At 37.1% G+C, this 12,220-nt stretch overlaps 1 protein-coding gene across 3 annotated transcripts in view; it reads right to left on the bottom strand.

The window, feature by feature from the left end:
* The window catches only part of PIK3C2A (phosphatidylinositol-4-phosphate 3-kinase catalytic subunit type 2 alpha), a 106,105-nt gene that overhangs the window by 72,263 nt on the left and 21,622 nt on the right, over window positions 1–12,220 (bottom strand). For all 3 annotated transcript variants that reach the window (XM_004418476.3, XM_087433150.1, XM_087433151.1), the window contains exon 2: window positions 5,017–6,156. In XM_004418476.3, the coding sequence (XP_004418533.1) occupies window positions 5,017–6,090 (1,074 nt within the window). In that variant the 5' untranslated portion in view covers window positions 6,091–6,156. The remainder of the gene's footprint in view (window positions 1–5,016; window positions 6,157–12,220) is intronic.

The following is a 12,220-nucleotide window of genomic DNA, read 5'->3' as shown; positions in this document are numbered from 1 at the left end:
AGATCCTGAATACTGTAGTCTTCTCTTTTCGAGATACACTCTAGTTTGCCAGTGACTCATCTTAGAATATGGTGTTCAAACATAATTATTACATGGGGGTTTAACAGAGCAGAGCATAACAGAATGATTAACAACTATACACCTCCTCAGCCATGCTGCAGTTAGACTACTTTAAGACTGGGCAGGTAGCCTAAACCACCTCAATTCAGACATTGCACCATTTAGTAAAGCTGTTGATGTAATTAATACATGGTAGTAATCTAGCTCCAATCTCTGATTGATCAGCTGATCAAGCCATGTTATTTTTGCTTACCTGGCTTTGACTCATGCCTCTCATAACCACTTTGCTTACTTTTTGATCCTTCGCCCTACACTTTAAACAAAATCTAAGAACATGTTTCTGCTAAAACTGATCTTGCCCAGAAGCCTGGTTAACTCCTAGAGTCTCAGCAACTAGCAGTTCTCTGCAACTCCCATGTGACCTGATTTCCCAGATCTTGCTAGGGGAACTTTCTATCTTAGGAAACTACCTATCCTCATTAGGCCTGCAAGACGCTTTCTGCAAGCACTCCAAATAAGAACAATACCAAGATGGTGACAAATATTAAAAATAAACAGGAAAAGATATATGCAGGGAGAAAATGAAACGGATGTACATGGGTATCACAGCCCTGCCCCTCCCAAAGGAAAGAGTAGAGAAAACATGACTTGAACTATAAGTGATCAGTCTAAACTAAAGCAACAGGGAAAGAAAGTGGAGTTTTGCAGCAATTGATTTTAAGATTGTTTGCATTAGCAACCTATGCTAGGGGTTTTAAGTTGCAAAGCAAGTGTTTCCAGGGTACTCTATTTTTATGTTTTCCTATTCATCTTATCACCTTCCCAACTTTATAGGCTCCTGAGGTATGAAGAAAATTTAAAGTCATCTAGTCAAGATGTTCCAAATACCAGTCCAAGGGAACAGGTTGGCTGCATCAGAATCACTTAGGGAAATTTTTGAAAAAATAGTTATCTTTCCCCTGAAATTCCACACTCCTCCCTCCTCCCTCCAGTCCCATCCCCAAACACACACACAATCAGGATTAAGTAGGCTTAAACTCCTCTGCAGGACACTGTGATACAACTAAGTTTGGGAAGCTTATTATTTGACCCCATGTTTGAATATCTCCTATAACAGGGAACTTATTACTTCCAAAATAGCATGTTCTATCACTAGAGTTAAAAAAAGGAGCCATTTAGAGTCACACGGGTTTGAATACCAGCTTTTCTTCTTACAAATAATTCTGTGGCCCTCTCCCCAACCTCTAACTTATTATTATGGAAATTTTCAGACACATACAGAAGAAGAGAGAATAATAAAGCAAAGGGCCGCGCTCGGCTGCTGGCGGCCCGGGTTCGGATTCCGGGCGCGCACCGACGCACGGCTTCTTCGGCCATGCTGAGGCCGAGTCCCACATAACAGCAACTAGAAGGATGTGCAGCTATGACATATAACTATCTACTGGGGCTTTGGGGGAAAAAATAAATAAATAAAATTAAAAAATAATAATAATAATAAAGCAAAGACCCATGTATCCATCAACAGCTTCAACAATTATCAACATATGGCCAATCTTGTTTCACCTATAAGCACACTACCCCCAGCTTCTCACTCAATTTTATTAAAGCTATAACAATTTATTACATTTCATTTGTAAATTCTTCAGTATACATCTCTCAAATATGAGCTCATTTAACTAACTACAACACCATAATTACACAAAAAAAGTAATAAGCCCTCAGGGGCTAGCCCAGTGGTGTAGTGGTTAAGTTTGCGCATTCCGCTTCGGCGTCCTGGGGTTTAAGGGGTTCGGATCCCGGGCATGGACCTACACACCACTCATCAAGCCATGCTGTGGCGGCATCCTGTATACAAAATAGAGGAATCTGGGCACGGATGTTAGCTCAGGGCCAATCTTCCTCAGCAAAAAGAGGAAGATTGGCAACATATGTTAGCTCAGGGCCAATCTCCCTCACCAAAAAAAAAAAAAATTTAATAATTTCTCAACTGTAAAATAGGTATGGGCCACTTTGGCCTCATAGGATTCTTAGGAATTCTACTGTCTTAGTAACTATAAAAAGAATTAAGTTTGAACATCTATGGCATAGATAAAAAAGCACGGAGCTCTTAGGTTCTAAGTTCCAGACTCAGATTATTGGACAGTAAATAATTCTAGTCAGCCCAGAAACCCAACTTGTTTAAGATGATAACCACAGTTCACCTGGAATGGTAATCTCAGCCCACCTGGAATAATCTGCTTGCCTTAGTGGATAAATGACTTTCCAATGCTAGGAAGCTTAGAATTTGAGGTATAGAGATAATGAAATAAACCAAAGTCACTTATAAATATTTTATTAAATTCAAGATAATCTATGTATTGTGGCTACAATGCATACATTGTAGAGGTGTGAACGCATAAATAAAGAGGTGTGATGCAAGGAGCAGGATTATTTGAAAGTAATCTGGATGCTCACTCTGGGTTGCCTGGACAATGAGGGGCTCTGTCTTCTACCAATGGGAGGGCTGAGCCTAAACTCAGCTTCCTATAGGATCAGGGACTTCCTGTTCTGTGACAGCAGAGACTGCAACTTTCCATAGCTCCTGAGATCTCCAGGGTCTAGGCAGTTGCGCTTACCAAACAACTCTTGTAAACAGCGGATATCCCTAATCCAGATTGCATGGTGTGAAACACCATGCCCTCATGCTTAATCTGTAAAAAGGAAACCCACAGTTGGGAAGGGATCTCTTTATTGGAACATTGACCCAAATGTGAATCCAGTGACCTGGCCTGAGCAGGATGGGAGGATCAGAGAAACTAGTGCCTTCCAGTTGAGGTAGAATTCACAAAACATACAAGTTTCCATTTTAATCATTTAAAAATGTACAATTCACTCGCTTTCGGTACATTCACAATGTGTGTGGCCATCACCACTATAGTAAGAAAGCTGAAACGTTCTAATTCCAGAATATTTTCACCACCCCACAAAAAAAACCCTATACCCATAAAGCTATCATTTTCCATTCCCTCCTTCCCCTACCAACCCTACCCCGGAAAACACTAATCTGCTTTCTTTCTTTATGGATTTGGCTTTTCTGGACATACATATTGAATCAGACAACTGAATCAGACAATACGTGGTCTTTTGTGCCTGGCTTCTTTCACTTATAATGCTTTCAAGGTTCGTCCACGTTATAGCATATATCAGGACTTCATTTCTTTTTATGGGTGAATAATAGTCTATTGTATAGACATACTACTTTTGTTTACCCATTCATCAGTTGATGGACATTTCGGTTGCTCCCATTTTTTGGCTATTATGAACAAAACTGCTATTAACAATCCAATTTTTAAAGTGGGCAAATGCCTTAAATAGAGATTTCTCCAAAAAAGATATACAAATGGCCAATAAGCACATGAAAAGATACTCAACATCATTAGTCATCAGAGAAATGCAAATCAAAACCATAATGAGATATCACTTCACATCCATTAGGATGGCTATAATCCAAAAAATGGAAAACCAGTGCTGACAAGGAGGTAGAGAAATTGAACTCTCATACATTGCTGGTGGGAATGTAAAACAGTACAGCGACTATGCAAAACCATTTGGTGGTTCCTCAAAAAACTAAACAGAGAATTACTAACAATTCCACTCCTAGGTATATTCTCCCCCCCTTTTTTGGTGATTCTTGGCTTAAGGTTTCCCTTTCTCCTTTCAAATACTTTAGGAAATGATTGTTATTTTGTTAAAAAAAAAAAAAACCATGACAAGACGACACAGAATATTAAGAGAAAATAATCTGACATTATATCTATGATTCCAATTTAAAATGTGTAATTAACTTGTGATTTTTAAATTGCAAGGTGTTAAGAGACTATTACTAAATGTGTAAATAGTATTGAAAAGCTTAAGAGAACTTAATAACATGCATTTGTTAGTGTGAGCTATAGTCAAAATACATTTGGAAAACATTGCACTAGTTAAGATTTTTCTGGATTTTGATCATGTCATCCAAAAATATCCTCATGTTTTTTCTTAAACCTTCTCAATACCTGCTTCTTTCTCCCTAAGACATCCAAAATGGCTGTAAGTCAACAATTCAACATAAATCCAACCAAATCACGCAAAATTCGCTTCTCCTTCCCTAAATGCTAGTTCATTCCCAGTGCCTAAAGAGTAGCTAGGTACTGATCTAATTAGCTGAATGCTGTAATTCACATAAGTGACAAGGAGGCTTAAACGTTCCCAGGATCCACAGATATTATGAGAGCAAAATACAAATCTGCAATGGTATACTATACTTGGAAAGGAAAAATCTAAACCCTGCCTGCTTCTCTTCTGAGGGAAGACATCCTGTCCCAGCCACCCTTAACTAATTTTCCCAGATAGTAACACTATATGAACTCAGTAACTACATCAGACAGGCTATAGTTCCATTCTTCACTTTTATAAGTGTTTAAAAAGAGTCCTTTAAATGGCTTTTCTCCCATCTCTCTGGGGTTTTCTCTCCTTCCTTCCTTTTTTTTCCTTCCTTCCTTTCTTCCATTCATTCATTCATGGTTAAAAACAACAAAACAATGTACGTGAGAGTTTCTATAATGCAGTTAAAAACAAAATGCCTTGTTTATCCTGAAAAATAAGAGATAAGGAAGAGAAAGTAGAACCATATATAATGAGAAGACATGGAGAGAGAGATAAAAATGATCTTAAATGCCTATCACTGACAGTCAGGTCCTTGATTAGAGGATTTTTAAATTTATAATCCTAGAAAAGATAATAATAGCAAGTAATTATTCAATTGGCCTAAACACATTTAATCCTTTACCACACAACCTAAGATTAGCAGCACACTTAAGAACAAAGAAAATAAGATTCAAAATGAAAAATATTTGTTTTACCCAATAAATTATGTACACAAATATGAATTCTGTGTTATACTTCTAATTTTGAGAAGTTAGTAAGAAAAGACTATACCTGAAATATTTGGTCCTGGACTTTTGTAAGCTGAGTTGTTCGAATATTTAAAGACTGGCTTCTGGTTACCGTTGCCCCAGAAAGAGATTTTCCATTCACCTTCCTTTCTAGGTGACAACTTGCTGGTGATCTCTCTTCAAGAAGAACAGCATCCCAAGGATCCTCTGCTAGGAAACCTAGAGCATTTTTCTCTTCTTCGTGGTGTAATACCTCCACATTGTCCACCTTAGGCTTACTTAGAGGATCCAAGTCTAACCAGTCGAATTTACTGATATCTTCAGACTTTGGAGATACCTGTAGATCGCTGATTGTAGCTTTTGAATTTGTTATCTCTAAATCAGTCCTTGCTTTTCCATTTTTTAAAAATTCTGATGTACTAGCTATTTTGTCAAACAGCTTTGCCATGTCAGGACTGACTACTGGATGATAGATAGGTAAGCTTCCCTGTGGATGAAAGTGTGTGGCAGGTGTCAAAGGATATGAAAAATATGGAGACTGTCCTGGAAGACTTAAATATATGGGTTCTGTGGATGGAAAAGTAGGCATTCTTGGATTGAAGCCATTTTGGAATGTAGTCTGTTTACTACTGTAAGTTGACTGATAAATAGAAGGTAAAGTGTAAGTGGAAGGCCCAGATAATCCAGGTGGCCACTGTCCTCTCTGAATAGTAGGTCTAAGATAGAGCTGTGCTGAAAACGAAGGACTCAGAACAGGAGTAACTGGCAATACAGGTGTTTTCCTAGTCTCGAAACTGTCATCCAGCAATAGTTTCTCAAGTTCAGCTTGGGTGAGCTTTTCTACATCGATATCTATTGCTCTTTTTTGGGTATCTGATTCAGGAAACACCATGAGATCATAATCCTGTTTGTTATAAACCTGTGCTTTTTGTCTGGTGCTGCTTGACAACTCAAAGCCTCTCTGATCATCAGTCACTTGTCTATCCTTTTGCAGTTTTGCTAAAGCCTCTGCTTCCATCTGTAATGCTTCTTCTTTGTCCACATCTTTTGTTCTTGTTGGTTCCAGATGTGAAGATGAACACTGCTCAAATCCGTTGTTGTTGGATATCTGAGCCATGTCCACTTAGAAGACCAAATCTTCCCCTAATCTATTTTTTTCTTGTAGCTTCCAAAATAGCAAGACCTATACATAAAAATAAACATAACACAATTAGATTTTTTAAACACAAATTTATTTTGTTTGTAACCTATCTCATATGATTTAGGATTTAAAGCCACTTACCAATACACTACTAAATAAAATAAAATGAACAGTTGGGGGAAACCTGGGTGAAGGAACACTTACAATATCCTATACACTGTTGGGTTAAGGGAGCTGTTTAGACATACGTGACTTTACCCGATTCCCCCATTCCCTGACCTAAAGCTAGCATAGTAAATGAACTCCAGAAGCTTTCACTTCAGCTGTCACAACGGTTGCTATTAACCAGTGGCACTTTCGGAAGAATTCTTGGCATGAAATGGCATAAATGCTAGTCACGTATTTTCAAGAGTTTGGACAGGGTTTACTGTTATGCAAATAGCAATTCAAAATGGTTTCAATCTTTTGCTACTTGTTAAATTGCTCAAAAGCCAATTAGCAATAAAAGTACTCATACCTAGTCAATAAAATCAAGGACTATTATTTTATCAAAATATCATATGAAAAACTGATAAAGTGTTTATAATATTCTAGAAATATTAAAAATGTATAATGTAACAATAATAAAACAAAAGTGTTAAGGCTATAAGAAGCTGTAATATTCCACTCAAAGGTTAAATTATGGCTGAACTTGTCACATAGTTTTGATCACATTTCTATTATCTGCAGTTAATTCTGATTATCTGCAGTTAAATCATAGTTATAATACTAAAATTTCTTCTTTCCAAACTGCTAAAATACTTACTCATAGACTAGAAGATAGTTTCTTGTAGATCAGTTTATAAAAATTTATACTTCTCTATTTAAGATAAACACTTAATTCAGATCAAGATTACCCTGTGAAGTAAGATGACCAATTAAAGGGTTAGTTATCTACTGTGGTACAGAGGGGACATTTCCTGCTTCTAATCAATATGATCCAGGGATTAAATGAGTGTTCTGGAGTCACACACCTTGGTTTATGAAGCTGTAAGACCTTAGGCAAGTGAAAACTTTTCTACATGCCTTAGTTTCCTAACTCTGAAAATGAAAAAGTATCTAAAATGAAAAAGTATCTATCTCCTAAATTATAAGGATTAAATGAAACAATGCAACTAAAAGTGCCTATCATTGGCCTTGAGCATAAGCATTAAATAAATGGCATCTATTATGATTCTAATCTGGTTTGAGATATACCTAGTTTGAATACTGAGAAAGCAAGAGAGCTCCTGTTACATCCTTTTTCTAGCACAGCGCTTGTCTACAGTACATGCTGAATAAATGCTTAATGAAAGAAGGTAGGGAAACACCCAAAGTGAATTCAAATTAATGTAACACAAATGAAAATCCTAAGTGTTGAGGTAATACTAAATGAAAAAATTATTATTGATGGGGACATGAAAAAAAGTGGTATTCAAGGAAAACATTCTTTGCAATTCTTTTATACCACTATAGTTAAATTTCTGTGGCATTTCAGGGAAAAGTTATTCCAAAATTTTCCCTTCTGTGGTAGACTGCAAAACTAGGCACAACGTACACTTAAAATTTGTACACTTCATTGTATGTAAATGTTTTATCAAGAAACTATAAACAAATACTGACTCTTGCTAAATATGCACAAAGTGCTTAGAGGAAAGTACTTATGTCTACAGTTTACTTTGAAATACATCAAAAAAATAAGATGAATTGATGGATAAATAGAGGGATAATGGATAAATATGTAATAAGGCAAACATAGGAAAATGTTAATACGTAATAGAATCTAGGTGGTAGATATATGGGTATTCACTTTGAAATTCTTTCAACTTGGCTGCATCACTGAAAATTTTCACAATAAAATGTTGGGAGGGGGAATGGGCACAAAGTCCTCCCATTCCAGTATATAACTCCCCCCCACCTTTGCAATGTGAGTTTATCGCTCCTCCCATAAAGAGGTGGAGTTTATTTCTCTACTGACCTGAGCTGGCTTTGTGACTGACTTTGACCAAAAGAACGTGAAAGAAGTGACAGCGTTAGTAGTTCTAAGCCTAGGTCATAAGAGGCCTGACTGCTTCAGCTCTTCCTTTCTTGAGTGCAGCCACTGCCATGTAAATGCTCATAGAGGACGAGAGAGCACAAGGAGAGAGAAGCCCAGTCAACAGTCATTACCAACTGCCAAACATGTTAGTAAAGCCACCATCTCAGACCATCCATCCACAGTCCAGATGACCACAGCCATATGAGTGACTCAAGGCAAGAAAGAACAGAAGAAACCACCCAGCCTGAATTCAAGCCAAATTGCTAACCCACAAAATCATTTTGGAATGGTTTGTGCATAGCAATAGATAACTAAAACTGTTCTTCTTACTTTTTAGAAAACAAAACTGAAGCCACTTACCTATTTAACAGCAAATTTCTGTGTTAACCTCCACAATCACCACCACCTTCCTTCACTTGTCCTCAGAGAATGAACAGTTCCCTTTTCCTTCCTAAGGCTGCCCCTCTACTTATATCCTTAATTCCACTGAATTCCCCTACTTCTTTATCAATTATTCTCTCCTTTGCATTATTAATTTCTCCTTTACTTGCTTCTGTTCCTCTGCCATTAAAATGCTCAAGTTTTCTCCAAACTGAGGGGGGAAAAAGCCTTAACATTCCCCTTTAGACTCCAGTAGCTTCCATGTTAATTTTCTCATTTCACTGCCAAACTTCTCAAATGAGTGACCTAGATAGTCCTTTCTTTATTCATTCTGCCTTGGAAAAATTCTACTTGTCCTTCAGGGCCCAATTCAAAAAAGCTGTCTGAAGCTTTTCTTAAGCAGCTCCTATCAAAATTCATCTTTTTAGCTTGACTAAAAATTTTTATCTTTAATTTTTGTAGACTTTATGCTGTTTTTGTCTGCTTGGCATCCTTTTTTCTGGTAGTAGAATCTATAACTTCGTTTCTAGAAACTACTTATCTTCCTTTTGTTCCACCTAGTTCAAATAGAGCTGGACCATCCTTACTCCCCACCCACCCCTCAAGCACACCAGGGGATCCAAATCTGGCCCATCAGAGTTAACCCCAGGACTTGTGAAACTATTTGGAAAGGAAGCTTATCATCGAGGTTGCTAAGCTGATAGGATGTAAACCTGGCACTGCTGTGGCCATCTTTGCCACCACTTGAGGAGATGCTGCCTGAAAATGAATCCAAGCTAGAGGTGAACAGAGCTTAGATAAATGAAATGAGATCAATTCTGCATATTACATTAAGCATCTGGACCCAACCCATGTCCAAGGCCAGTCTTTTCATTTATGTAAGCAAATAAATACCCCTCTTTGCTTAAGCCAGTTTAAAATTACTTTTGGCCATGATAACCAAAAATATCTTGACTAACACAGAATCTGTAACCTATGTCTACCCAACAGACTAGAATAAGCTTCTCAAGTACCAAGCATGCTTTGGTTTTTTTTTTCTTCCCCACAACACTTTTTTTTTTTTGTGAGGAAGATCAGCCCTGAGCTAACATCCATGCTAATCCTCCTCTTTTTTGCTGAGGAAGACCAGCTCTGAGCTAACATCTATTGCCAATTCTCCTCCTTTTTTTCCCCAAAGCCCCAGTAGATAGTTGTATGTCATAGTTGCACATCCTTCTAGTTGTTGTATGTGGGACGCGGCCTCAGCATGCCCGGAGAAGCGGTGTGTCGGTGTGCGCCCGGGATCCAAATCCAGGCCGCTAGCAGCGGAGCACGCGCACTTAACCACTAAGCCACGGGCCGGCCCTCTTCCCCACAACACTTAAAAGCACCTTGCGTAATAAGTACAGAACTTAATTTAATGAACATGTGTTTTAAGAGCAGGGAATGAGGGCTACTGGACAGTCCTGAAGAAGGGATTTCAGATGGCACAAGAGTATGGATATATGGTGGGAGAAATGAGTCAAGCGTAATTGCCTGTTATTGAATACCACAACACACTGCCTATTTTTCACAAAATCAGATGGATTAGAACAAAATAACATTTTACAAGGATATAAAAATACTGAACTACAATTCATCTTCCACAAGCATAATGCCAATATGTTACTTAAGTATTCTCCTGGCTACCATATTTGGTAATGATATGACATTGTTCTGAAAGAGGGATCTGGATTTTTTTATGTGAGTTTCAAATAGTTTATTTAATGGAGAACACACTTATTCCAAATATTTCAAATTAATGTTACCTCTCATTTACTAACAAAGGTGTAAAATTAATAGTTTGAAATTTATTTTAACAGTGAATGTGGTGTTTTTTCACATCATGAATTCATTCTCTTGCTCTATCCCTAGTACCAACCCAAAGCAGTATATGCTAAAGTAAATTCTACTCTAAGTAGTCAGTAATAGTGAGCTGTCTGTTAGCAGTTATATTACCATATTTTCATTTTCCAAAAGATTATCATGCATGTATACTCAAATGGTAATAAAGGATTTAAAAGGCTGTTCAAAAGTAACCCTGTGCTTCAGCTATTTTTCTAAGGTTGCTGCATTGACATGTTCCATTAATTTTTTAAAATAAAAGTTGATTTGATGATGCACATTTAGCAGGAAATAATTTCCTACATGCTAATTCAAAATGAAAACTTCAATGCTAATGTTCTCCTAATTCAAGCCGGAAAAGACAATATAACTAGTTTTTGAATGATGACTGTATACCATCCGCCAAAAATTTCCCAATATAAAGTAACCCAGTGGTGATCACCAGGCTGTAGCTACTTTAAAACTCTTCAAAAGAGGGCAATTAAACTATTCAGTTAAACTTTTAGATACCATTTGCAGACCCAAAAGAATTAATTTAAAAGTTCTTGGCTTCTTCTGTGGTATTCATTCATTTACAACTTAAATTTAAATCTCAGAAAAAAAATAAAACAAGTCAGTCCTGCTACCCATCTAAATGCTTTCTGATCTTAAAATTCAAGATACCTAAGAAAATGGAGAAATAATGATTTGAGTTCAACATTATACATATTTCTCCTCTAAAATGAAAACAAATCTCAAAGAAAAACAAATTACGGTACCTTCATGTAACTTAATATTATACCATTAAAAATAAAATTATGAAGACTGCACTAACCATGGAAAACGTTTGTTAAAATTGTAGCAAATGGGGCTGGCCCAGTGGCATAGTGGCTAAGTTCGCATGCTCCACTTCGGCGGCTGGGGGTTCATGGGTTTGGATCCTAGGCACAGACCTACGCACCGCTTATCAGGCCATGCTATGGCAGGAGTCCCACATATAAAGTAGAAGAAGATGGGGACGGATGTTAGCCCAGGGCCAATCTTCCTCAGCAAAAAGAGCAGGATTGGCAAGGGGATGTTAGCTCAGGGCTAATCTGCCTCAAGAAACGAAGGGAGGGAGGGAGGGAGGAAGGAAGGAAGAAAGGAAGGAAAGAAGAAAAATTGTAGCAAATATCTACATATCCCTATCTATACTTAGCTAGAGACATATAGATATTATACGCCAAACATTGCTTTAAGCAATGTATTAACTAATTTAATCATCTCAAATGCTATTAAGTAGCTACTATTACTATCCTTAGTATATGAATGAAGAAACTTAAGCACACAAGTTATATAATTTGCCCAAGCTCACAGCAGCTAGCAAGTGGTGAAATCAGGACTCAAATCCAGGCAGTGCTAATTCACTATAAGTTTACGTTAACAGTTATTTGGAATCAGTAAGTATCTAAACATACCTTATTCACTATATATACCAACTTTCTTCTCAATCCTAGGGTTATTTCTCTCTGCGTTAATAAATTTTTTTGTTTCTATCATGTAGTAGTTAATACTGCTATTTAGTTATAACATATACCAATTTATCAGTTAATTTATTATCACCAGATGACTAGCAAATTTATAATTTCATTGAGGGCATGAATTCTTATTTTATTGATCCTCTACTCTCAAACTTCTACTGCAGTTGTTAAATCAATGCATCAATGACTAGAGAACTTAAGACACCATTCCTTTTATCAAAGAGAGGCTCAAATGCTGAAACAAAAAACAGACTAAAAGAGCTTATTTATCAGCAATTCAACTAAAACTGAAAAATCACATGGTTGA

Source organism: Ceratotherium simum, chromosome 7 (genome assembly GCF_057802395.1).
Source record: "Ceratotherium simum simum isolate JZ-2026a chromosome 7, ASM5780239v1, whole genome shotgun sequence".
In the NCBI taxonomy this organism is placed as follows: domain Eukaryota; kingdom Metazoa; phylum Chordata; class Mammalia; order Perissodactyla; family Rhinocerotidae; genus Ceratotherium; species Ceratotherium simum.
This window is presented reverse-complemented; position numbering and strand designations above follow the sequence as displayed.